Genomic DNA, 27,948 nt, shown 5'->3' with positions numbered 1-27,948 from the left:
CCATACTGTATATTTGTTAGAGTCAGCTATTAAAAATCATTGTTCACCCCTTTAACAGAAAAAAATACAGGCAGACATGGGTGCAACAACATAAAATTTAAAAAATACATGAAGACATACTATTATATTATCTGTGGCAATACAAGTGTCTGAAGACTGGTAACATTTTTGGTACAAACAATGTCAACTGGCACATGTACACAGTACAGCAAACAGCAGTACACTCCAGTATCAAGGATGTTGTTGCCATGTTGTAAACTTTTTGAGATAGCAACTTTGATATAGTTACACAGACTGTAGCAATCGGTATAATGGTACAGAAAAACACAGCAATACTTTTAGCATCATTAAATTGCTTGTGCTTAGCGTCATTAAAGTGCTTGCGGTAGACTTTACGAATCAAGAAAGCCAAAAAACACAAAATGAAAGATATCACAAAATGAGGAATGTAAAGCAATCCAATAAGGTTGGATGGAAGACAATATACCACCTTTTCACGGAACTGATCTTCTACAGGGAACAACTTTTCCCTTGTAACATCCCACCTACTAAAAAATGTGAACACCAAGTGATAACTTGTATTGATAAATATCCAACCAATGGAAATGACAATAAAAGCATTATCTGTAATCAACTTTCCTGGATTTCGTCTGAAAGGTTGAAATATCCGGTAAATCCTCCAACTCTTCAGTAATGTTGTGTTGAGAACTAGTAGCAGTCCAAGATTAGACGTCCATTGTGTTGTCTGACATAGAGTTGAAACTGTCACCATGTCATGTTCTGCAATTGCTTTGACCACAAGGAAGACTCCACTTAACAGTAATAAATTGTTACCAGCAAAGATCATGTAATTCAGTTGAGGGCTTGATGCTTTGATTGAAGAAAAATTTTGATAACGTAAGTTGACTAACAAGGAAAAGCTATTCCATAGAAATCCAATGACTAAAAGTACTAACATCAGTATTCCAGCCCATCTCTGAGCTAATATCACTTGTGTCATGAACATGTCTGATGGTGGACTGTCTATAGACCACAATAATTCACTATCATTAAGAACTAGCTCACCTAATTTTAAACTGTTATTGGAAGGATGATAGAGACCAATCCTTTTTAGTATTCCATTTTGTACTTGTTCTATTGTTATAGTAAAGGGTCGTTTATGTCCTTCATCAAATGAGACATTTCCTGAAGCACCTGCAAAATTTATTTTAGATAATTCTTGTGCAATGGTTTTAGAAATATTGGAATTTCCTAATGAGAAGTTGGCTAAACTAGAATTGAATTTGGATAATTTTTCTTCAGCTTTGTGCAGTGCCAGACCTAACGTCCACATGGAATCATAAGCAACAGCACCCCAGCTATTCAGCAGTGACGAGCTATTATAGTCTCCTTTCTCACTAGCATATTCTCTGGATTCATTAACATAAGAATTATAATATTCCCTAAATGTTTTACCAGTAACATCAATCACATCATCATCACTGCTAGTCCTTATCTGATAACTAACATGGATTATTCCATGTGTAGCTTGTCGTATTTCTTCTACTGCACAGTCGTTTGTTGTAGTATTGTACCAATCTCCTTGATGGTTACTCAGTATCCAGATAACATATGGATAAGTCAGTTTTTGATGATACAAGTAACACATCATTTCACCAACGAATCCTCTGATCCCATACATCACACCAATTCGCATGCTGGTAGAATAAATATCTTCTCTAAAAGAACTTTGATCCTTAAAACTGCCTGAATTTTGGCTAGTGCCACCAAAGTACACTTCTTTGGAGCCCTCAATGTGATGTTGCATGCCGAGACGTAGAGTCATAATTGCATTCTCGTTTAGGATGGTACCAATTGCAGCATTGTGTATGCCATAACGTTTCCACTTAAACTTCTTCACTAAACTAACTATTGCTTTAGAAGTAGACTCGTCTGTAGGAACTGTCCGATAAAAAAGGGGGTATGAGCTGGTGAAGGACAGAGAGGGCGCAGTTGCTCCGTAGGACAGTTGCGGGAGGCGAATATCATCTCTTCCAGCAATGGAGGCAATGGGGATGGTAGAGCTAGAACAACCAGCTCCTAGAATGGCCATTGGTTGAGAGTGTTTGCTGTGTAGAGCATTTCTCACAAACTCACGGACTCCACTGTCGCGTGCACAACCTGAGTTAGCCTCTATTAACTCTAACATGTATCCAGGTAAAATATTGTCGTTTCTGTTTATCTCGTCTGTTGCCAATCTTACAGCGGGTATAACATACTCTCCGTTCCAATTCGCTGATCCCCGATATGGAAACAACCCGAGTATTTGTAACGTCTTTAGATTTGTTCCATGCGATCCACGGCTCAGCAACCAGGCTAGTATCGAAAGAAGTACTAATGTTTTCTGAAGTAAATAACACAATGACAACATTTCAGCATTATGCGAACCATAGATAATAGGGTGTCTATTATCTATGTGCGAACCTAGCAAAGGTGATAAAAATTTACTCAACATAACGCACATCCGGTAGCCTATTGATAGGCAATCTCGTTATGTACAGACTTGCTCAACCACTAAGTTACGTAATACAGGAAACTGGTTGATCACGTGATCATCGCACATTGCTGTTGTGGTCAAACACGTTTTCTGCGTAACAATGACGAGTGAGTGACTTTATAAAGGAGATAAACTGGTGACTGTTATGAATATGGAAAGCACCTTGATGGAAGGTACGGTAACTCACCCCTGTGTTAAACTAAATGTGCAGTGACTTGCGTATGCACACATTCAAAGGCGTAGGAACGATTTTCAGGGCGGGGGGGGGGGGGCAAAGATAGCCATGACCAGTTAACCATAAACCCATTCAGACACACAGGGTCCCATTTATACGGCTCCTCTGTACCCAGTTCATACGTACGTTTATATAAAGGTGTTGTGGGGTGTGTTATCACTAGCTAACAGCCCTACACCTGTACTGCATAGCTATCTCTTCACTCCCTACACCCGCCGCTATGCTCCTCTACACCTACTGCATGTGCTTAATGCATGTATGTATCACATGAGAAATCATGGTCACATCAAGGTCTTTTCTTTATGCGAGCTTTACGTACTTCACACTACAAGGATTACAGCATTAATAGTTGTTATCGGCAAAGTGAAACATCATTACCTTTAAGGAACTATAAGCTGGGATGTCTGTTCTAGCAGGTGTTCCCAAACTGAGTGTAGATCAGGTGAATACTACACTGCATTCATGGTTGGCCACTTTGATATTCCACATCCTTGTTTGTTTCTCTTCATAAATCAACTTCACCACAAAGTCTTAATAATGTCTGGTTTAATCGTTGGTAGTCAGCAACTCCCATACACTCGTACACTACAGTGTGACTGCCCTCTTAGACTTAGATCTGTTACCACCCTCAATTTGAGTTCAATCTTTCCCACATCACGGACATGACACTTTCTACTGTTCAAACTTCTCACTGCACGGGATCCAGGAAATATTTCAACAACAGGTATCATGTGCAAGCAGAACAGAAATAAAATTACAGGTGCTTTTGTGTTTAATACAGTGCCTCGTACAGTACAATTAATGGGGTGGACCAGGGGCAGATACAGGGGGGGTCAAAGGGGCCTCTTGACCCCCCTCCAAAAATTTTTAATATACCAAGTTCGAGATACTCTAATAGAGCAGTCACTCTAATAAAGCAGTCACAGTATTAGAATAGTGTGTAGTGAGCTATTTAAGGATTTTTATGTACTTTATCAGCTATAAATGCGTGGTTGGTGAGGTGGGCAGCTATTGTCAGCTGGCTGTGGCCTTTTTTTATTATTTTTGGTCTCACCTTATCTAACCAGAGACAATGTAGTGCCTCAGTTCATTTTTGACCCCCCTTTCTATAAGTCTGGACTTGCCTCTGCGGTGGACTGGTGATGCCACACCCCAGAGTGCTTTTGCGTGATGGTTGTATGGCTTCTCGTATGGAGGTATGCATTTCTGTGTGTGTATATAACTTTGGCTGATTGGCTACTAGTACTTGGCCCAAAAAGTGGGGGGCCAAAACATGCTTCTGAAAATAGTGTGGGGGCCTGGCCCCCCCTGGTTCCCGGTTCCGATGCCCTTGGACACATTCATAGTGATGAGTAGTCTGGCGGCGCCCGCCCCATCGCATAGAGTAAGGGCGGGTGCCGCCAGACTAAGTGATGAGCAAGTGAATCACTATTTTGCCTCGAGCTTGTAACTTATACTGAACATAATGTATGGCATTGCCATCAGGTGGTTACCAATGCGCCTGACAATGTCATGCATATTTAAACTGTAAGCTCACTGGTTATGTACACATGGGGCAAGGTCAAGGACAAGGTTGAGATTTGAACTATGATGAGCACGACTGAATCTCTGCTTTGTGCTGTTGCAGTTTCACCGTAAATTCTTACCGGTGAAACAACATAACCAAATGGTTAGGACAGTGACTTGTATGCCCCATGATGCTGGCCGGTTCATGCTGTTGCAGTTTCTTGCACTACTTACCATGACTATAACTGGTTATTATGGAACTTTGAGACAGTTTCTGTCCGTGTTAACCTCCTGCAAGTTACTAGTCTTGTCCAAGGTGGATTTTCCCGCACATACTCAAGTGCTTAGGACACTTTCCCCAGCAGATTCAAGCCTAATAGAGCTCTATATGACATGCTTAATATAATGCTGCAGAAATGTTCATTTGATATCATTTCTCTTGTAATGCTGTGTACCCCCGGACACTAAACAAGACTATGGGACCGGCCATAATTGACGCAGTAAGATACATGAATTATAGTTTAGCTTTTTTCATTGTACCAGTGATAGACATGATGTCATGCACTCATCCAGTATTTTCTATAACACAAACTGAGTACGTATGCAACAAAATTTAATATTTTATCTTCAAATGTTTAGTAAAACACTTGTTTGTATTCTTCCTATTGTGTTGTGCGTATTGTCCAATCTTATATCAATTGCTTTATTTTACAGATTATTAAAACAAGATGCCACAGAACTTGCCAGCTTGAGCAATCTTAGTGTAAGTGTATTTTGTTTGTGATCTTACAATAGACCATATGCAATCTTGGGGGCATGGCTTTGTAGTATTGATTCAAGAATATTATAGGGATGGGCAATTATCCAATTATCATGATTATTTAGTTGGCAATCGTCTAGTTTTCATTAACTAGTGATAATTAAAATTGGCAATTATCACATAATAATTGATCATCTTAAATATTTTTGCCGTTTAGTTGAATATTTTAGGGTTTTTTGTTTCAGTACAGTGGTTAAATGTACAATAATTGTGATAATGGCTCATGACAATAATCGTACGACAGAAATGTCAATACCCTCCCATCCCTAGAATACTAGTCAAACTTCTCAGATGTTCCCTTAAGGTATTTTATAGCTACACATACAGATTATTGTACACAAGTTAGTACTAATATAATTCCCTACCCCAGGAATTAATAAACCCAGGACCAAAGACCTGCAGGGATCCAGAAATTTTATATTTTTCCTAGTGTTTATGCATTCTATTGTATTAGATGCCTCTGCAAGTCACAGTGTCTCATCTTACATAGTCATAGCACTTCTGCACCATGCATCACATGACGTCTATCGTCAGGTCTGGACTGGCTGCTCACTGGTTACAGCTGGCTTTCTGTATGACAAGTACACTAGTATTGCTTAACTGGAGAAATTTTGTGTAACAATTTTTCCAGGAAACATTTTCAGTGAAAGGGTGACTGCTGGCAAGAGCTGCTGGTTACACAAGCAGTTTGACAAAATTATAATAGCCTTGTGTGCTTCATGTGGTGCATGAGAAGTTAAACTTCTAGTATTTATTAATATTAATGGTGCATATGGTACCTGGAGGTGTGAAAATGAGCACCCATCAGAATGGCCTATGCTAAGCAGTCCAAACCCTCTTTCAGTGTAGGCATTAAATGCTAGGGATTGTGTGAGGCACCATGATATAGAATAAGTGATCTGGCCATGCAAGATGGGATGCTGTGACTTGTAGAGGTAACAGGCATGAATGTGAAGTACCAATTGAGTTCTTCATTTCCAGGTCCACTGCTTATACCACCTCATATTATTTACACATTACATATCACAGTAATAATTATTATTGTTTAATTTATTGTTAGCATTTATATTCCAGGAAGTGAGAAGTCTATGTGATAGATGATGATGGCGTGTTAGTCAGTCCACTCGCTTCAGCACTGATAAGCCCCCTGCCTATATTATGATGAAGAGCCTTAGATGATCTGTAGATGTCCTTATACCAAGAAGCTTAAGACGGCAATCAATCTGCAGCAATTGGTGACTTAATTATGAATTAGCCAATTACGACATGAAACTGACAATTCCTTTGTAGCATATATCTAAGTGTGTAATACATAGTATTATGTTTATGTATAATGTACTGTAATGATACAATGCAAGGAGTGAAAAAACATAATGAAGTGTCCATTTATATGTTGGTATTATTCTTCACTTGTATTGTACAGAAGTGTTTGTGGAGCCATCTAGGGACTTGCAATAATATTTACACAGTCAGAAGTTTTGTGCTCCAAGTATGAAGCTTACACATCTGGTTGATGTACATGTACTGATAGTACATTTGATAAGCTTGTCTCACCACTATTTCATTTATTGTGTTGCAAGCCTTGATTATTGCAAGTGCATCATTTTGAAAGAACCATTGCATCACGGCAGTGAGTGTTATGAAGATGACGTTGACTATAGAGCTGAAACAAACATTCTGTATACCAGTGTGTGGCAATGACCATAATACAACAAGACATCGAGATTGGGAGAATGGGCTGGAGCGCTGTAGCCTTGTGACCTGACCCTTAATCTGTCATGGACCCTCCGAGATTGGGTCATGGTGAATGTGTACCCCAACAATTATGATAAAGCTCTGGCTGGTACATTTGGTGGTATGCCAATTTACCCAACACCAGATGCCCTATATGATCCCTCCTAACTGATATGCTACAATGCAGCCCATATCCTACTAACCAGCCGTAGTTTGGTACTATGGACCTTTGGTGGGATAAAAAGTTTCCAGCACTGCAAACAATTAGTAATGCTGCTCCTTTACTGCCCTGCTTTTGCATAGACAGGGCCGCCCACAGGGGGGGGGCAACTGGGGCATTTTGCCCCGGGCCCCAGCCTGAAAGGGGCCCCCTGAATACCTGTTTAAAAGATCGATATACTCTAATAGAGCAGTCAGATCTAAATACTCTAATAGAGCAGTCACAGTATTCTTCAGAGGAGCAGTGTAGCAAGCTTATAGATAAGGAGATATGGTTGGTGATGGGTAGTTATTGTCATTGCCAGCAGGTTGTGACCTTTTTTTTTTTTTTTTTTTGGTCTTCACCTTACAACTTGGGTCAAGGGCCCCACTTTGACTCTTTGCCCTGGGCCCCTTAATTTCTCTGGGTGGCCCTGAGCATAGAATGATCTAGAACAGGCAGGCTGCTACATATGGTACTACCCCAAACCTGTTGATACCTTCTAATGAATACCACAATGCATAGTGATCAAGCTAACCCTACTGTTTAGATATTTACTGAATAGTGCATAGTGTTCAACGCTAGTTCCCATCTATTAATGTTATTATGGCCACCTTCAAGTTAACCTTTGATTAAACTTGTAATATGCAACAGGTCTGAACAAGTGATAAAAATATACACAACTCAATTGATATGACAAACAAAACTTAGTTACAGAATAAGTTAGAATACACACTATTATAAACCAATTGCATCATGTGTGGTGTTTTCCCATAATCTCCAGAACACCTATATATCAAGATGACAATTGCTAATAATCATAGAAATAAAAGACCACTAAACACATTACAGAAATTGGACAATCAAATCAGCAAATGAAGCCAAAATCTCATTAGCCAAATCAACACTATTGCAGAACTTCCCAGAAGCATTTTAGGTCACTCTGAAACCACGCTAATTTTCCAGTGACATTGTAAGGCACAAAAGTGACAATCTACATCATTCTTACAATAGCACTGAATGAACTAAGCAAATGACAATGCTCAATTGATGATTTGATATCCATATGGTACAGTATATACATAGCTGACAATAGACTTACCTCAGCAGTATGCACATGACTCCAATGAATAAACATTTGTGTGCCACTAGCACCTATTATAAGAGGAACATTCATCACTTGTGACAACAGTTGCTGGTCTTAACTAAAAATCAACACAATAAATTATGAAAGTGAATTTCACGAAGAGTGGAATGAAAGTTGTTGCAAAGCGATAGGATCAACTGCCATCGAGTTATCAACCATTTTATAAAGGTATGTAAAGGGTTTGTGTGTTTCCTTACTGAAAAGTTATTTTCACGACTAGTTTTGGCTTCACCATTAATTTTAGTGTAGGGTAAAACCCTAGGTATCATTTTGATCCTTGCTACATCATGAGTAGAATGATATAAATTGCATAGCCATAGGAGGGACAAAAGCTTCGAAAGTTACAGTGCTTTGTGCAAAGCATGTGTATTTATTAAGTGTAAATCCAGTTTTCTGGATTATGTGGGTTTAAGGGTTAAGCTGTACAAACAGTAGTGTAGTAGCTAGCTAAGCATAACTTCTTTTAAAGCAAATCTGTAATGAAGAGTCCACAAGAGATGGGCTCGCATTGCTTGTTAAAGGGGACAGCCAGATCTTGTGCCCGGGTAATTCAGAAAGCTAGTTACACCCCGGTGTGTTTTGTAACATATCTCTACACAGTGACATAGCTAACAATGGCTATAGGCGAGGAAAAAAACTTGGACTATTTGCCAAATTCACCTATGTTTTACACTGCCTAAGTTATCTACTGTACGGTAGCTTTCAGACCTTCCCCTCTAGGATTGTGATGATCAACAGTTTAGGCCTTGCTTAAAGGGTGGTACAAATGTGAATGTATGTTGGTGGTGGGGTAGGGGGCTTAAATCAAGCTCCTTACTGAGGACACTGTATTTGTTGTTATAGACTATGTGCAATCTAGAGCAGAGTCTCATATATTCCTGAGAGCAAGAAATTCTATACTGGAAAAATTTTAAATGCTCATACTCTTGATGAAAGGAACATCTGAGAAGTTACTATAGTATTCTTTCAAGACATTCTGGTTACAGATTGCACACGATCAATACTACAAAGCCATGCCCCCAAGATTGCATATGGTCTATTGTAAGATCACAAACAAAATACACTTACACTAAGATTGCTCAAGCTGGCAAGTTCTGTGGCATCTTGTTTTAATAATCTGTAAAATAAAGCAATTGATATAAGATTGGACAATACGCACAACACAATAGGAAGAATACGAACAAGTGTTTTACTAAACATTTGAAGATAAAATATTAAATTTTGTTGCATACGTACTCAGTTTGTGTTATAGAAAATACTGGATGAGTGCATGACATCATGTCTATCACTGGTACAATGAAAAAAGCTAAACTATCACTGTGAAAAAAGAGGAATATAATATGGTATATCTAATGGCTTAAACTATACAAATAATCTCAGTATAGCCTTGCATTATACTAACTATCTTATACTTTAGTATAAACCCCATCTTATATTATGGGAAACAGATTATACTTTAGTTTAATACACATTCTTTGTATGGCTTTGTTTACTTAACTAAATGTGATAACTTTTTAGCTTCACCATCAGATCTCATTATTGTCTCATTTTTAGCTTCACCATCTCATTATCACCATCTCATGTGACTTAAGGTTTTTTTTACTGTACCAAACAAAGTCATGATGATTTTACAATAAGTAGCTACACTTCTGTTAATCACTATAGCTAGCTAACTATAGCTATAGCTTCAGTTTGCTGTGATAATTTCATACACACACATTTTCATACAGCAAAGCATATAATACCAGTAAAATTAATTATTCAATCTAAGAGCCATACAAATCTAGAGTTTCTTGCACAGTTAGCACAGCTGCAAAAGTTCGTAGTAATGCTTGTTTTAAAAATTGAAGGGGAGCGCATGCGTATTACTGATGCAATTAAGTCGCCATCTTTGTCGCTATTGTTGTATCAGAGGTTGTAAATGTGAGTGATACGACGGTGTATCTCGCGGAGAGAGTGTACGCGATCGGCGCCATCGTCCAATGAGCCACGATGATAGTTATGGACCACAACTGTACATCCCTGCTGGCTGTAGTGGTGAAGTGGCGCCGCCAAGTGGACAATTCCTTCGATGGCAGCAATCAAAAACAGCTCTAGATGAGTAAGTATTAGACTAAAATGATAGCTTGTACGATAGGTTTAGCCGTATTAAATTGTTTATTGTGTATTGTATGACAATGGCCTGCAAATGATTCAACTTTAGTGTTGCTGTGTACGTATTACATATTTTATATCCTGTTATATCTCAGCTTATGGCGGATGACGAGTGGACACAGTTCATCAGCCATCAACGGTAAGAGTATGTATGGTCTGCTCTTACGATTTTGTATATTATCTCTTCAGAGGTACAGTTTCTTGTCGAACCTCTTAGTTCTACAGGCTGTCAGTGTACAATATCTGCAGTGTTAGTTTCCTTCAATGGCAGCTGCTTCCTTTAAAGAATCTGGTAGTGACCATATGTGGACAGTTTTGTTCTTTTTTCACGGAGTTGTTCAACGTCATCTAATTACTTACAGCTGTAAGTGCATTAAGCCTGATTGTGTTTTTATTCATTTTCTTTTCAATGGGGTAGGAATTACAGACTTGGTGATTCTTATTGCTAACATCTGTAAGTAAGTACACTGAGAGTGTCCAGTATACAATTTATATTTACCTTCGTTTAGGTTTGTGGAAACTGGTCTCATTTCTTCTGGGAACCGGTCTCATTTCTTCATGTTTTTCACTACTTTTTATCAACAGCTGACGGCTGCTACCTTGTCTGGCACTGTAAATGAGTTGAGTGCTTTCAAGAACCTGTTCCGTCTTGTTTGTCCTTATTTCACTGATCATGCTCGTATTGCTAACAAAAGTAAGTTCACTGAGAGTATGCAAATTATATTATATTTAGTCTTGTTTCAGTTGTACTTAGTGATTACAAGATTCTTGGACTTGGTTATGAGTGTATCAGATGCTTCTTGTGAGCTTACGTAACACGTTAGCCCAACAAAGTCACATACTAAGTGGCTGTTTTATGTCTGGTTAGACTCACTGATAACACCTGTAAGTGCACCAAATAATCCAGAATATGAATTATGTTTGCCTCCATTTAGGGTTGTGAGACCTGGTCTTATCAGACTTGTCTTAGATGTACATGGATTGTCGGTCTCAGTTTTAAAAGATTGTTACAAACTGTAAGTATAATGGTTGTTCAGTATACGCATTATATTTACCATCTTTAATAGAGTTGTGGGACCTAGCCACCATTCTACATGGTAATACTAGGTTTCCAGACAAGGTCGTGGTTTTATGAGATTCTTATTGTTACAAACTGTAAGTCCAATGATTATCCAGAATACACATTATATTTACCATCTTTGTATTAGAGCTGTGGGACAGTTCTACCAGACGACTAACAGATTGTCACAGAGTTCTACATAGTGATGATAATACAGGTAATTTGTAATGGAACTTGTGAATTGTATTTACTGCCTTACCTGCTGCAGTTGGATAAAGACTGATAAATGACGAAATTGATTTGATACTGCCATGGCCAAGGAGACATTGATTTACTAGCTGTACCTATTGTGGTTTTAACATATTTACAGAATTAAATTCATTACAAATATAATTATAGAAATTATTTAATTAAGGTAGCCACAGATTATAGGAAAGTAAAAAAGTACAGTAGTATAGTAGCCAATATATGGTTGAAATAGGCTTAGTATAGTCTGATAATACACCGCAGTATACTAGTGATTTAATCTCTAATATATGACTGTCTTAAATGTATTCAATAAGCTTGTTATAATAAAGTCCTAATCTAATAATATATGCTGTACTATTTCATTCCAATACTAACATAATAAGACTGTTATATACCTTATTATTCTGAGCTTTTTTCACAGTGTATAATTCATGTATCTTACTGCGTCAATTATGGCCGGTCCCATAGTCTTGTTTAGTGTCCGGGGGTACACAGCATTACAAGAGAAATGATATCAAATGAACATTTCTGCAGCATTATATTAAGCATGTCATATAGAGCTCTATTAGGCTTGAATCTGCTGGGGAAAGTGTCCTAAGCACTTGAGTATGTGCGGGCAAATCCACCTTGGACAAGACTAGTAACTTGCAGGAGGTTAACACGGACAGAAACTGTCTCAAAGTTCCATAATAACCAGTTATAGTCATGGTAAGTAGTGCAAGAAACTGCAACAGCATGAACCGGCCAGCATCATGGGGCATACAAGTCACTGTCCTAACCATTTGGTTATGTTGTTTCACTGGTAAGAATTTACGGTGAAACTGCAACAGCACAAAGCAGAGATTCAGTCGTGCTTATCATAGTTCAAATCTCAACCTTGTCCTCGACCTTGCCCCATGTGTACATAACCAGTGAGCTTACAGTTTAAATATGCATGACATTGTCAGGCGCATTGGTAACCACCTGATAGCAATGCCATACATTATGTTCAGTATATGTTACAAGCTCGAGACAAAAATTAATAGTGATTCACTCGCTCATCACTATGAATGTGTGCATACACATTACACAAGTCACTGCAAATTTAGTTGTGAGTTACCGTACCTTCCATCAAGGTGCTTTCCATATTCATAACAGTCACCAGTTTATCTCCTTTATAAAGTCACTCACTCGTCATTGTTACGCAGAAAACGTGTTTGACCACAACAGCAATGTGCGATGATCACGTGATCAACCAGTTTCCTGTATTACGTAACTTTGTGGTTGAGCAAGTCTGTATATAACGAGATTGATATAATTATAGGTATAGCGTAACCTTCACCCACTCCATGCACATGCACACAAAATGGTCTGGCGGCGCCCGACCTTTGCTAGAATTTGGTGAGCGCCGCGCGCTATTCTCAATAAATCGGATTGGCCTATAGTAGCTGGTGTTCCTCCTAAAGTTGCAAGGAAGAATCTACTTCAGCTATGCCAGAATGATCTTGACTCGAGGTATTGGGCATTGAATTTTATTTTTATTGCTACGACACCAGATGCAAGATTACAGAATTAAAAATAGGTATGTACAAAATTAGTGTGGTGGTGTTGAGGGTCAGATGGCAACATGTGCCATATTGATGACAATCCCCTTTTCCCTTAGGTGTGTTCCCCTGCTTGTAGCCAGTTATTAGAAGTACTGTATAAGTTAGTAGTTTATTAGTTGTTGCGAGGGGTAACCAATGTCTTGGGACTCTCGTACACTATCAATTATAAATCCGTCGAAATCCATGAAAAAATATTTATTGAAATAATACAGAAATACATTTTAAATATTGAGACTCTCGTACACAACTTAGAAGTTTGCATGGGCGGTTGGCTACCCCTCGAGTTGTTGTACCCTATAGTCTGTTTTGTTCCCCTCACCACTTCAGTGAGTGACTTAGGATCGAGATACCATAATAGAGTGATCATGTGTGTGCTACTCTAACAAAACAGTCAGGTGTACAGGGTCTAGGAATGCAAAAAGACAACTACAGAATTCATTTTATTCAACTGAGTTTCAATGTCAACCCTGCTATACAGGTCTTAGCCTTTATTTTGTAAAATCCCTGTGCATAGCTAAAAACAATCTGCTAATAAAGTCAGAAAATTCATGAAACATGATATAAATAAGCCACAAATTTCAGGCACATCATGCAGTATAATCTGACCACTTAGTAGTAAGTTGTGATCTGCTTTAGGAACTACACAGCCTAGGATAATTCCCTTTTACATTCACCCCTATACTTAAAGTTCTAGACAAATAGAAATTTTCTTCTATTAAGCACCTGTACCAAGATCACTTGCAATGACTGCGTGGAGGTTCGCAAAAGACACCTATCAAAGTATAGTTTTCATCCCCACCACTGTCACCTTGTGTTTCTTACCACATAATTAAAATTCAGCACATGTTGGTGATTGGGTGCAGCAATCACAAACAGTGGCGTGGCTACCATTGAGGTTAGGTAAAAAGTCAGGAACTGTTACAGTATTTGAAATTGGCAAGTTATACAGAGCCGGTACCGGTCACACTGTTTCGCCAGATATTTTGCCAGCAGTGGAGGCAACTGGGAAGTTACGTGCATTTAAAAAAAAACTTGGACAAAAAACCTAAGAAAGCGAGAAAATAAACTGCCTCAGCTGGGGCTCGAACCCAGGCATCTGTATTCATGGTCCATACTTGTAACTACTGCTGCAGCTATCAATCTGCATTAATTTCTACCTTATAAATGTCCAACTGAAGTGAAGAAGAAACTAAAGCTGAACCCGACCCTAACCCTAACGCTAATACTACTTGTCGCGTGCCCTAAAGTACAAGATCCAAGGGAAACTACTGGTCGTGTGCCCTAAAGTCGAATACTTGGGGCATACTACTATGCCACAATAGCCATTTGTACTTGTTAACTGGTACCGGCACAATATCCACTATGTTTGAGGTGAAATTTGAATGAAGTGAATTTAGTACTGCAAAAGACCAAGATACTCTAATAGAGCAGTCACTTATCTTCAACTCTATTGTCTCACCTTGTGAAATTTTCTGGTGATGCATCCCTTACAAAACTGTGCCTGTGATAGTAGCTAACTAGAATAGAAAAAGCTACTAAGTTGTCATGTAAGCTATACAATTCAGCCATCTTGTTAATAGAAAATGTTCTCATTTTAGCACTGTGATTTTCAGTTGGAAAGTATATATTGTCAAACAACAGCAATTTCTTTGCAGTTACTTTTATAGCAGGTCATTTCAATGACTGAACATGTTCACACCCGCATAGTGAAATGTTGCTAGATTATAATTTATATACTGGATGCAGCTTGTCAATTCTGGTGCCATTTTACTGCAGCATGCACGATTACCAGTTTACTGCCATTAAGGATAGGTGTATGGCAATTAATTTGCCTAGAAGCTTTTGCTTTAAATAGTGTATGTAAACAGTGTCTATTTTCCAGCCAATCTGCTCAAGGAAGCCAATAAGCTGTTTTTAAACTTAATCATTTCAAACATACATTTATGTTTTTACAATGTCTTCATTAGAAATGATGAAATAGATGGTCTTAAACGATATGTCTTCTCTTAGATGACTTTAATGAACCAGAAAAGGAGTTGGTTATGAGGAACATTAGAATGGAGATGTTGAACCTTACAGCACTAATACCGGTGCTCAACAAACACCACCTACTCACTCTGGATGATAACTATGTGTTGTTGAACTACTTGGTGTCCCCAATGGAGAGGGCCAATGCTTTAGTCTACCAGATTCTTCCTAGTAAAGGACCAGAGGCCTTTAAGAAGTTTATAATGTGCTTGCAGGAAGAAACTGAACATATAGGACATCAGAAATTAGCAAGAATGCTAACTACTCCATTAGAGCGTAAGTGTATAATCATTATGTAAAATGGAAAAAGTTTTGTAATTTCATTATTTTATTTTCCTTCCATGCAAAACATTTCACCACATGTGTACTTATGCAGGCTGATCTTGTTTGCAGGATTTTGTGACTTTTTTATTAGAATGTTAAAGTTTCTATCTGCTAGAACTATTTCTGTAAGTTTGTGTTCGATTAGGGTTCATAGAACAAAAGTAGGGAAACAAGGGAGGTTGCCTATACCAGCAAATATACCAGTGAACATTTAATCCCTGGTATTAATTTTGTTTGCTTACCTTTTCTGTAACATTATTATGACTGGTGGGCCCACACATACCACATCAAAGCAAAATAGCACCAGAGTTAATGTTTTCACCTGAATGCGCGCCCCAGTTATACTGACTTGAAAGTGAAGTGACCATTATGCTTCTCTTTCAGCTATGTTCAACCCATTATACACAGCGTTACAAATGAAGAACAGTATCAGAAGCGCCTCTGCAATCAATCCAGTTGCCACGGAAAATATGGACAATTCCCATTTGAAGCCATGCATCACACTACTGAGAATTGACACCTTGGACAGTCAGCAGAAAGAAATGGACACAAAGGAGGACAAAGGTAAGTCCATGATGCGTGCATTGTACGTACTGCAGTATGCCAAAAGGCACGTCTCGGGACTAAGCGATGTCGAACAGTGAAAAAATCAAGCCCATAGCCTTTAGCCATTTTTGAGCCAGTTCCACTTGTCTGAAGGCATCAGGCAGGCAATTAGTCAATCCATTGAATAAAATTTTTTAAGGAAATGGTTACTGAACCGAATTACGTTCAATAATGTACCATCTATTGAACTGAAAACTTAGATTTAAAAAAGTTTCTAAAACAAAGAAAAAGAAGTGCGGCACCCAGGGTTCAAACCCTCAACCGTCGGTGTGATGGCTCTGTATACTACCAGCTGTTCTACTGCTGCTAGTTCCCTTACTTTTCTGTCTTATAAACAAAGTAAGCTGTATATAGTAAGAAGAACGTAACCTAAGGATGAAGAAGAAACCAAAGCTGAACCCGACCATAGCCCTAATGCTAATACTACTTGTCACGTGCCCTTTTTAAAAATGTTATTTAATCAGGGAAAATAACATCAGCCAAAAATGCTGTTTTTTAGCTATGCCCTGAGAGCACAATAAAGCAATACCCTACTTACACAACAAAACAAAATTACAACATACAAAATAAATTTTAAAATCTTTCACAGTTTTAGCACTGTACAGTACTTTAGGTAATCTGTTCCATATGGCCATGCCCCTGTACGCCAAAGACTGTTTTCCATAATTCTAACGCTGGGAACAAATAATCTGTCCTCCCAGTGTAACCAGTAACATCCACAGCATATGAAAAAATTCCATATAAATAAGGAGGAGAAATCTTGTTGAGAATCTTGAAAACCTGCAAAGCTGTATGAAAAGTATGCCTTTCAGTTAAAGATGATCACAAGTTAAAGTTATCAGAAGAAGGAAATGATGACGTAAACTTAGAATGGAGTCTTTCTAAACAGTAGAATTTGCAAGGTTATTTCTTTATCTGACATTAATATTTATGCAGATGATACGGAGCTTCGCTTCAGCCATGGTGACCTTTCTGTAGTTGGAAAACCCCTTCAAGCTGATGTAGAGAATGTTTCCACTTGGCTGGTTCAATAGAGTTAAATTGAATGTGATTAAATCATTGTGTATGTTCATTGGTTCCCACCAGAGAACTGGAGGATTGAATCTCTTGGATGGTGTTAACTTAAAAGCAGGCTACTAAGTATTTGGGTGTATATTTAGATCGACATCTCACTTGGCAAGCTCATGTAGACTATGTTCTTGGTAGAATTAGAAGGAAACTTTTTGCTATAAATTGGGTTATGCCATGGCAAGTCATTGACACAAACAGAAAAAAGAAAGGGCCCTAGGATTGAACCCTGAGGAACTCCCACTTTAATAGGCCTACTAGGTGACAAAAAACCTTGAAATGTAACTTGTTGTGTTCTATTCAGATAACTCCTAAACTATGAGTGAGCGCTATCACTAAAGCTGTAACAAGCCAACTTCTGCAATAGAATAGAATGGTCCACACACTCAAAAGCCTTACGGTGAGCCAGGTCCAGCACCTACATATTCCCCATGATTGATAGCATTAGAAAAAGAGTTTGAAGCATGCAGAAGAATGTCTTGAGTTGAATGTCCATAGCAAAAGCCAGGCTGTCTTTGTGAGAACAGGTCATGCTTGTTGAAATGAGCAATAATCTGATCAAAGACAATTCTTTCCAATATCTTGGAGAGAACTGGTAGAACTGAAATGGGATGAAAGTTTGGACAATGAAGAACCATTGTATGATTTTGGAATTGGTGTTACAATAGGTAAGACAGCTGATGAAATACTCTTATTAATTAACTTGGTCAAAAGCACAGCCATACTGAGAGGTGAGGCCTTTATCAGAATGCCATCAACCCCCACCGCCTTATGACTATCCAGATGAGAAATACACTCAACTACCTCCTGAACATCTACTTCAGTAATTTCATAGGTGATACATCAGTGTTTCTGATAATATATGAGGTAGGGGATGTGTGGGAAGTAGGGTTTTTCTGGGCAACAGAAAGAACATGTTGATTGATATCTTCACAAGTTAAATTCAATTTGCAATTGGTCTGGTGTTGACTTCTCTGATGAGAAGACAAATGGCTAAAATGCTTTCAAAACTTGGAAGAGTCATGCTTAAGATTCGATACCAAGTTAGATAAATATTGTTTTATGATATTGTCGGAGAAAAACAATATTATGATCAGAGCTTTGAGAAATACCACATGTACAAAAATGAGTCAGAATGAAGTGGTGATCACTGTTGCCACAAGGAATAGCAACAGTGGCCTGAAAATACGATGGACTATTTGTAAGAATAAGATCCAAATGTAGGTGTCACTTTGGTTATAACTTGACATAGAAACCATATCATGACCCTGATAACATTCCACATCAGGAGAGCTTAAAACTGCGCAATCATGAAAGAGTAAAGTTTTGCTGAAGCAATAAGATGGACAGGTCCAGTTAAAATCAGATTGCAACTGAAAGGATTGATACCGAATTCTGCTACCTGCAGTGGCACCATAGGCCACAGTCACATAAAAGGGCGTGTTGATTTGACTTTACAGGAAAATGACACACCACACACGTAATGTAAACTTCACCAGGCCAGGGTTGAGAGCGACATCTCCACTCAAGAGCAACAAGCAATATAAATAATAACCATTAGAACATGCGAAATGATGGCAACTCAAGGTCTCCAACCAAATTTTTTTGTCAGAATCTTGTCACAACATAGCTAAGGATGAACATTTGGTTCAACAAAACAAATGGCTACCTTGAAATGCAAGACCCCAGTGAACAGGAGGAAAACCAATGGAACAAAAATCCTAGCCATTTTTCACAGTCACATGACTGAAAGTTGAATACTCTGGGCAACTACTAGACATGTGCCCTGAAGTCAAATACTTGGGGCAACTACCAGATGCATGCCGTAAAGTCGAATACTCAGGGAATACCAACCCTAACATACAACTAGTGTGCTTGATACTAGAGTATATGGATGACTGCCAGTTAATTTGTGTTATCTGTTATCCATGAAAAAAAATCTTTCGGTTTAGTAAACACTTCCTTTTAAGAAAAGACTTGTAACAATCTATTGAAAGCATTTAGGGTCATAGTGAAGGAACTTTTGGGATTGGTTAGTAACCATTACTGCCAAGGCACCAGGATGGTATTGTGAAGCTGGTTTTTTGGTGATTTTTTTGGCCAGAAAGATTCAAATCTCCATGTTCCCTAATATACAGTAGTACAGCGCTGTATGCTGCATTAAGGTTCTCAATATTTCAACACTACAGTTAAATCAAATGATGTACAAATGACAATGAAACTGACTTGTAGTCAACGCATATACAATTCAATTGCATTACAATCTCATTAAATAAGGTCACCTCTGTAAGTAATGACTGGCACTATCAGTATCATCTGATAGTCTATACACTGGATGTACACACATGGAATGTGAATTGCGTTTCTAAGGTAATATAACACAATACTATCTAATCAAAAACAACCAAGCTGTAAAAAAAGGAGTGCGGCCCTTGAAAAGGCTATGGTGAAAAAAGATGTGAAATCCAAGGTGGCGGCCAAGAAATGGCTGTGATGGTAGGTTAATGGTGAAAATTTTAATAACGACGATTCAGGTGAATTTTTGTGCCGCTTGGTCTTGGCACAAAATTCACCTGAATTGTCATTATTAAAATTTTTACCATTAACCTACCATCACAGCCATTTCCTGGCTGCCACCTTGGATTTCACATCTTTTTTCACCATAGCCTTTTCAAGGGCCACACTCCTTTTTTTACAGCTTGGCTGTTTTTGATTAGATTTTACTTCTTTTTGTATTTGTATACCCCAAAGCCGGCCTATGGCCAGCTTTGGGGCTTTTTAACCTATATATTTTTCTTTACCACAGGAAATAGAAAAAGATGAAGCAGATTTTATAAATACTTTAACTCATTCTGATTTTATCAGTAAATGTACAAATTATATATATACTGCAAATATCAAGAGTTCATTATATTATGAACTCTTGCATATATTTATTACATGTCAATTAATCCCCACAGGATAATTTGCAGCTGATCTCTCTACTGGGTGACTTGAAATGTAGCTGAATTCTCTACAGGGTGATCTGCTTGTACGTAGATGAACTCTTTACAGGATTCTCTCTACAGGGTGACTTGACTCTAGCTGAACTCTCTGCAGGGTTATCTGTTTGTAGTTGAATTCTCTACGGGTGATTTGTTTGCAGCTGAACTCTCTACAAGGTAACTTCTTCTAGCTGATCTGTCTACAGGGTGACTTGTTTCTAGCTGGTCTCTCTACAGGGAGATTTGTTTGTAGCTGAAATCTCTACAGGGTGATTTGTTTGCAGCTGAACTCTCTACATGGTGGTTGCTTTGTAGCTGAACTCTCAAAAAGGTGACTTCTTATAGCTGAACTCTCTACAGGGTGATCTTTTTTTAGCTGAACTCTCTACATGATGATTTCTTTGTATCTGAGCTCTCTACAGGTGATTTGTTTGTAGCTGAACTCTCTACAAGGTGATACTTCTAGGTGATCTCTCTACAGGATGACTTGTTTCTAACTAAACTCTCAACAGGGTGATCTGTTCATAGCTGAACTTTCTACTGGGTGATTTGTTTGCAGCTGAACTCTCTACATGGTGGTTTCTTTGTAGGTGAACTCTCTACAAGGTAACTTCTTCTAGCTGCATTGATCTCTCTACAAGATGACTTGTTTGTAGCTGAACTCTCTACAAGGTGATACTTCTAGGTGATCTCTCTACAGGATGACTTGTTTCTAACTGAACTCTCAACAGGGTGATCTGTTCATAGCTGAACTTTCTACTGGGTGATTTGTTTGCAGCTGAACTCTCTACATGGTGGTTTCTTTGTAGCTGAACTCTCTACAAGGTAACTTCTTCTAGCTGAACTCTCTACAGGGTGACTTGTTTCTAGCTGATCTCTCTACAGGGTGATCTGTTCATAACTGAACTTTCTACAGGGTGATTTGTTTGCAGCTGAACTCTCTGCATGGTATAGTTTCTTTGTAGCTGAACTCTCTACAATGTGACTTCTTCTAGCTGAACTCTCTACAGGGTGACTTGTTTCTAGCTGAACTCTCTACAGGTGATTTGTTTGCAGCTGAACTCTCTACATGGTGGTTTCTTTGTAGCTGAACTCTCTACAAGGTAACTTCTTCTAGCTGATATTTTTACAGGGCATATTTGTTTGTAGCTGAGTTCTCTATAAGGTGATTTGTTTGCCGCTGGACTCTCTACATGGTAGTTTCTTTGTAGCTGAACTCTCTACAATGTAACTTCTTCTAGCTGAACTCTCTACAGGATGACTTGTTTCTAGCTGATCTCTGTACAGGGTGACTTATTCCTAGCTGAACTCTCTAGGTGATTTGTTTGCAGCTGAACTCTCTTACATGGTGGTTTCTTTGTAGCTGAACTCTCTACAATGTAACTTCTTCTAGCTGATCTTTCTACAGGGTGATTTGTTTGTAGCTGGATTCTCTACAGGGTGATTTATTTGCAGCTGAACTCTCTACAAGGTGACTTCTTCTAGCTGAACTCTCTACAGAGTGATTGATTTTTTTTGCAGCTGAACTCTCTACATGGTGGTTGCTTTGTAGCTGAACTCTCTAAAAGGTGACTTCTTCTAGCTGAACTCTCTACAGGGTGATCTTTTCATAGCTGAACTCTCTACAGGATGATTTGTTTGCAGCTGAACTCTCTACAGGTGATTTGTTTGCAGCTGAACTCTCTACATGGTGGTTTCTTTGTAGCTGAACTCTCTACAAGGTAACTTCTTCTAGCTGATCTTTCTACAGGGTGATTTGTTTGTAGCTGAATTCTCTACAAGGTGATTTATTTGCAGCTGAACTCTCTACAAGGTGACTTCTTCTAGCTGAACTCTCTACAGAGTGATTGATTTTTTTGCAGCTGAACTCTCTACATGGTGGTTTCTTTGTAACTGAACTCTCTACAGGGTGATTTGTTTGTAGCTGAACTCTCTACAGGGTGATCTATTCATAGCTGAACTCCCTACAAGGTAACTCCTTCTAGCTGATCTCTCTACAGGGCATATTTGTTTGTAGCTGAGTTCTCTACATGGTGTTTGTTTGCAGCTGAACTCTCTACATGGTAGTTTCTTTGTAGCTGAGCTCTCTCCGATGTGACTTCTTCTAGCTGAACTCTCTACAGGGTGACTTGTTTGTAGCTGATCTCTCTACAGGGTGACTTGTTTCTAGCTGAACTCTCTACAGATGATTTGTTTGCAGCTGAACTCTCTACATGATGGTTTCTTTGTAGCTGAACTCTCTACAAGGTAACTTCTTCTAGCTGATCTTTCTCCAGGGTGATTTGTTTGTAGCTGAATTCTCTACAAGGTGATTTATTTGCAGCTGAACTCTCTACAAGGTGACTTCTTCTAGTTGAACTCTCTACAGAGTGATTGATTTTTTTGCAGCTGAACTCTCTACATGGTGGTTTGTTTGTAGCTGAACTCTCTACAGGGTGATCTGTTTGTAGCTGAACTCCCTACAAGGTAACTCTTCTAGCTGATCTTTCTACAGGGAATATTTGTTTGTAGCTGAGTTCTCTACAGGGTGATTTGTTTGCAGCTGAACTCTCTACATGGTAGTTTCTTTGTAGCTGAACTCTCTACAATGTGACTTCTTCTAACTGATCTCTCTACAAGATGACTTGTTTCTAACTGAACTCTCTACAGTGTGATTTGTTTGTAGCTGAACTCTCTACAGGGTGATCTGTTCGTAGCTGAACTCCCTACAAGGTAACTTCTTTTAGCTGATCTCTCTACAAAATGACTTGTTTCTAACTGAACTCTCTACAGTGTGATCTGTTCATAGCGGAACTTTCTACTGGGTGATTTGTTTGCAGCTGAACTCTTTGCATGATTGTTTCTTTGTAACTGAACTCTCTACAAGGTGACTTCTTCTAGCTGATCTCTCTACAGGGCAATTTGTTTGAGCTGAACTCTCTACATGATGGTTTCTTTGTAGCTGAACTCTCTATTAGATACCTTCTTCTGGCTGATCTGACTACAGGGTGACTTGTTTGTAGCTGAATTCCCTACAGAATAACTTGCAATGTAATATAATTGAGTAAATTATAAATGCAGCTGAATGCTTTATTAGGGTGACTGTTCTATTAGAGTATCTCGATCTCGCATTTGTTACACGTAGTTGTCTTTCGTCAGTGGTTTGTAATCCGATTCTTCTGTACTACTGCAAGGACTTTCTATGATGATTATTCCAGCTACATACTGATTTGCAGCTCGTTGCTCTAAGCGGTTTGCCTGGTAGACACGAAAACTAATAGTTTTTTATTCATAAAAATCGATCGCGTAATTTTGACACAGGTCAGGTTTTGTGTCATATCTCCATGGTCTTTATCCCGATTCCTTTCAAACTACAAAAAGGCACTCCTACGATGGTTGCTCCATCTAAATATCAATTTTCAACTGATTCTTCAAAGGAGTTTACCCTGTAGGCGTGACAGACCTTCGACCTTATTTTACGCAAATAATCGGTCATAACTCCGTGAATGTTCATCGGATTCCTACCAAAATTGGTACAGAGATCCGCCTTAATGAGCCCTTTAAGTGTGCCAAATTTCATCCCGATCCAAGCAAGCATTCGTGTTTTATGGCGGATTTTGCGAAGTGTGCGAAATGAAGAAGTAGAAGAAAAAAACGAAGAAATTAAAACGAAATTTTGTTCACTCGTATCTCGGAAATGGCTGGAGCGATTTTCTTCAAATGTGGTGTGTAGACTCCCCTAGCTGGCCGGCACGTATGTAGCAAATTTGGTTCCAATCGGATAAGGGATCACAGAGCTACATAGGTGTGAAAATTGCGTTTTCTTTCTTCCTGTTAATATACTCACGGGTGGCACGCCGGCTTCTTGGGCCGCACGACACACTACCGTGTGTCTTGATTCATAGCATGGTGAGTTAATTTGAAGAAGCCATAATCTGTTACTAGAGAATGTAATATTACACATTACATAAATATTATTACTTTACCCGACAAAAACTTTATTAAATAATCCTCTGTAAGTCACAGCTAATAACTATGATCATATAATCATAGCTAGGCAGTTTAGCTATTCATAGGTATGACTTATTTAATGATGTAGGTGTCACATTTTTTCAATTGAAGTAACTAACTTATTACATTGCTGCAGAAGTTTAGAGCAATTCTAATATGTTACATTCACTGCCAAATAGCTTGCCCAACACTACATGCACACACTCACCTTATCACCTTATCAACCTGTCAACTGATGGTCCTGAATCTGAAGAACTGGACCTAATACACAAACACATGTATACACGCATGCATGCACCCATGCACACACACACCCACACATACATCCACACATACGCGCATATAGTAAGTACACACACAAATGCATGGACACTACACAACACGCACGCACACACACTGCTTGAAGATTCTTAGTTTACTAATTTGTTAAGATGCCTTACTGTAGTTATACTGATAGTAAAGTGTCAGTAAACTTAAGTATATGGAGCATAATTATTTTACTAAGTTTTAAACTCTCAGTAAAACATCATTGAATGAGGGTTTACTGAAAAACTACTAAAATAACAAACAATTAACTGTTCCATATACTGGGGATATACCACTGTAGCAAACCAAGATACTTCAAGCAGTGACACATGCACACACACACACACATAATCTACACATCAAGACACACAGTGGTGTGTTGTGTAGCCAAGAAAGCCAGCAAGTCACACCGTGCATGGATATATTGACAAGAAGAAAGAAAGTGTGATTTTCACAATAGGTAGGGCAGGTTTGATTGAAATCATTCCAGCCACTCCCAAGATATAGGCGGCCAAACTTTCTATTTGTTTTCTTTGATTTTTCTTTTGTAAGAAGTTCACTGGGACTCAAGATCAAATTCTCCTTTTTGCATGTTTACAAAGATTGCTATCAATGCAAACCCGGCCCTTTACTCAGTTTTCTTTAAATTTAGTGTACATGGATAGTGCATGAATGTGAATTCAGGCATCAAGTTTGATGCTAATCTGGTAAATATTGATAGTGTTATGGACAATTGTTTTTGTAAAAAAGCAATTTTCTGTCATGGCTACAAGATAAACTGCTTATGTGAATAAGTTGAATTTGTACATAGATTCACCATTGGAATGTAAATCTTTTGTAGTTTGAAAGAAATTGGAACAGCTACAGAGTTGCAAAGCAATCCTAATAAGAAAATAATTCTGGGGCCAATATACTCTAATAGAAAAATCACCATGGGATAAAAAGTGCAGGAAAATCATCATGGGGCCTCCACAACTGATGCCCATACCCTGAGCCACTACTATCATGCCTCTTTAGCTCACTTTATTTCTACCTTATAAATGAAAGCCTAGGGTTCAGAGGGTTGAATATATTCATAGATCTAATGATGAAAATTCTTATGAGCATTGTATTGGAACTGCTCAAAAATTTGCATTGTTAGTTACAATAGTCAAATAAAATGTGTAATACAGTATAATTGTAACTTCAGTTCTACAATAACATGTGAACCTCAAAACCAGAGTGTTTTTGATGACTATACCTTTCTTTACGGCTTGGCTGTTTTTTGAGTAGATTTCACTACTTTTTGTACTTATGGACCCAAAGCCAGCTATAGTCTCATCCTGGAAAAGTTGTGATGACTGCGCCTTTTTATAGTTTGGTTGTTTTGTGTGATAGTGATTGTGCATGATAAATATTTATGCAACCAAATTCAATGTATTATTGACATGCTATTTTAACTTTACCTCTTTATTATACTTAGCAAAGATGATGGAGACATCTGTATAACATTTCATGTGCTCACATTACAGTTGTATTGATATTATTCTATATGGTGTATTATTTATTTATTTGGTTATTAATTTTATTAAGTCTTTACAGCACTAGTTGTGAAGGTCTGTAGGCCACCTGGTCCTACACAGCCTGTTTAATGATGTATGTTTGAAAAGTTTCAGAAGGAGAAACAAAATCCATGACTCCCTATGTTATTATTATATTGCTGATTTATATAATTGCTAGCTATATGAAGTGTCTAGTACACCTGAAGGCTGTTGTGGCAGATGACTTGCACAATGTACAGAAACATCACTTGCTATAGCTGATGGCTGAGTTTAACAGAATACTATTAAAGCATGCTACTGAAAAGAGGTTACTCCAGGAGCCTCATAAACAGAGCACTCAGGAAGCTATACCAAACTCACTAGGATTTTGCAAAAGGGATTTCGTTATTTTCTTTGCAGTAACAGGTCCACGAAACTAGTAATAGTTCTATTTGGACTCTTGGTAGGGTTACAGTGGTCACATTTTCTTCCCTGGATCCGTGGAGTATAGCTTTGCAATGTTTGCAGTACATGTTCTAACTATCTATTACTTAAATGCACATGCACACATCTGTATGTAGCTACATATACCCGATTATACTTACCAGCCTACAAACACATGTACATATGCACACACATTGCAGGCTAACATAGTTGCATACACACACACACACACACACACACACACACACACACACACACACACACACACACACACACACACACACACACACACACACACACACACACACGTGCAGCCTAGCAAAGTAAAGCCTATACTGTGAAATTCACACCAATGCGATGACTCCTGTGGCATCTTGAGTATAAGGTTCAGCCTAATTATGAGGGTCATACTAAGCTGCCACAAGAATCATCCCTTCAGTATGATATTCATACTTTTGAATTTACAGTGTATGGCAGCCATATGAAACACAATAATATTATTTCCGCCCATTAAACCAGTACCAGAATGCCTGTGCACCACTTTCGCGCTTTAAGATTGAGGCTTGTGCAGGTAAATCTTCCTAGGGCAGGGTTAGTAACCTGCAGAAATACCATCCAGGTCTCATGACCGGGTAGACTAGAGCAATGTGAGTATAAAGTTTCTTGCAAAACAATAGCACCAAATTGGCATAATCAAACCTGGAACCTTTTGATTACCAGGCCAAAGCTAGTCACTTGGCTATGCTGCCTCACGCACACACACATGCACACACCACACAAGAGCACACACACCACACCATAATGTACTCACACATGCATACACATATTAAAACATACTCTCTAGCTACATGTGGTAAAGTTTTAAGGAAGAGAGTGTCTAACTCCCAGTACAGCCTGTACAAATTCACTTTTACAGGTTCACTTTTGACATATGTACAACTGGCGATTGTTAAGCCTTTGTGTTGAGTAGAGTTAAGCCTTTGTGTTGAGTAGAGTTAAGCCTTTGTGTTGAGTAGAGTTTTTGCTGAATGTTCCAGTTGGACACCCTCTGATCTACATGAATTCTTGGTGATGTCTATAGCAGGCAACCTGAATGTATGCTAAGCACTTCAAGCTAAGTCAGTGCAGCTCTTGGCACAGCACTGCATGTTATCCAACAGAAGGACAAAAGATCAAGTATGAAGCTTTGAAAGGTATAGGGTACCATGCTCTACAGCAAAGAAAGCAGTAATTTTAATATAATATGCAAGTAGCTTCAGGGAATTGCGGAAAACTCATTTGACATGTAAATTTGCCTACTTGCATGAAAGATGAATCAAGTCATTGTGCCTACATTATAAGGTTACACCAAATTGTTTGGTTATCATGAACATAACCACATTTTCACAATGATCAACCTAGTATATAATAGTTTCTAATAATCGAGATACTCTAATATAGCAGCCATATTAT

The 27,948-nt window shown here is 38.5% G+C and overlaps 2 protein-coding genes and 3 long non-coding RNA genes across 8 annotated transcripts; 3 read left to right on the top strand and 2 right to left on the bottom strand.

Annotated features, from left to right (window-relative positions):
- Positions 1 to 18: 18 nt before the first annotated feature.
- Positions 19 to 2,486, bottom strand: LOC136269101 (gamma-aminobutyric acid type B receptor subunit 2-like). Its single transcript, XM_066064571.1, has 2 exons — positions 1,066 to 2,486; positions 19 to 1,023 (listed from the first exon to the last, which is right to left on the bottom strand). The coding sequence occupies exons 1-2, from the start codon at positions 2,408 to 2,410 to the stop codon at positions 128 to 130; spliced, it is 2,241 nt and encodes a 746-aa protein (XP_065920643.1). The 5' UTR covers positions 2,411 to 2,486; the 3' UTR covers positions 19 to 127.
- Positions 2,077 to 26,115, top strand: LOC136269104 (uncharacterized). Its single transcript, XM_066064574.1, has 3 exons — positions 2,077 to 2,196; positions 15,237 to 15,530; positions 25,995 to 26,115. Exons 1-3 carry the CDS (start codon positions 2,187 to 2,189, stop codon positions 26,018 to 26,020), a joined length of 330 nt encoding a protein of 109 aa, XP_065920646.1. The 5' UTR covers positions 2,077 to 2,186; the 3' UTR covers positions 26,021 to 26,115.
- On the top strand, positions 2,584 to 6,384 carry LOC136269114 (uncharacterized). Its single transcript, XR_010707220.1, has 3 exons — positions 2,584 to 2,709; positions 4,992 to 5,040; positions 6,172 to 6,384. It is a non-coding gene; the product is annotated as an uncharacterized lncRNA (long non-coding RNA).
- On the bottom strand, positions 7,690 to 12,869 carry LOC136269107 (uncharacterized). The gene is made up of 4 exons (XR_010707218.1): positions 12,745 to 12,869; positions 9,246 to 9,294; positions 8,133 to 8,185; positions 7,690 to 7,819 (listed from the first exon to the last, which is right to left on the bottom strand). It is a non-coding gene; the product is annotated as an uncharacterized lncRNA (long non-coding RNA).
- Positions 10,027 to 11,784, top strand: LOC136269105 (uncharacterized). Of its 4 annotated transcripts, none has more exons than XR_010707216.1 (10): positions 10,027 to 10,278; positions 10,427 to 10,470; positions 10,521 to 10,695; positions 10,750 to 10,785; positions 10,841 to 11,025; positions 11,065 to 11,216; positions 11,267 to 11,347; positions 11,399 to 11,486; positions 11,540 to 11,608; positions 11,660 to 11,784. It is a non-coding gene; the product is annotated as an uncharacterized lncRNA (long non-coding RNA). The 4 variants fall into 4 exon arrangements; XR_010707214.1 differs by having other exon boundaries at positions 10,028 to 10,278; positions 11,076 to 11,216; XR_010707215.1 differs by having other exon boundaries at positions 10,028 to 10,278; positions 10,750 to 10,789; positions 11,076 to 11,216.
- Positions 26,116 to 27,948: the final 1,833 nt, after the last annotated feature.

Source organism: Dysidea avara, chromosome 10 (genome assembly GCF_963678975.1).
Source record: "Dysidea avara chromosome 10, odDysAvar1.4, whole genome shotgun sequence".
Taxonomy (NCBI): domain Eukaryota; kingdom Metazoa; phylum Porifera; class Demospongiae; order Dictyoceratida; family Dysideidae; genus Dysidea; species Dysidea avara.
The sequence above is the reverse complement of the archived record's forward strand: the minus strand, read 5'-3'. Positions and strand labels throughout refer to the sequence as shown.

Excerpts from the sequence above, each read along its gene's own strand:
- LOC136269104 (XM_066064574.1), top strand. Across the intron at positions 15,531-25,994 it reads GCTAACTACTCCATTAGAGC|CAAAGATGATGGAGACATCT; the intron begins GTAAGTGTATAA and ends TATTATACTTAG.
- LOC136269101 (XM_066064571.1), bottom strand. The coding sequence starts at position 2,410 with ATGTTGTCATTGTGTTATTTACTTCAGAAAACATTAGTACTTCTTTCG. Across the intron at positions 1,024-1,065 it reads CAATAACAGTTTAAAATTAG|ACAGTCCACCATCAGACATG; the intron begins GTGAGCTAGTTC and ends TGTGGTCTATAG.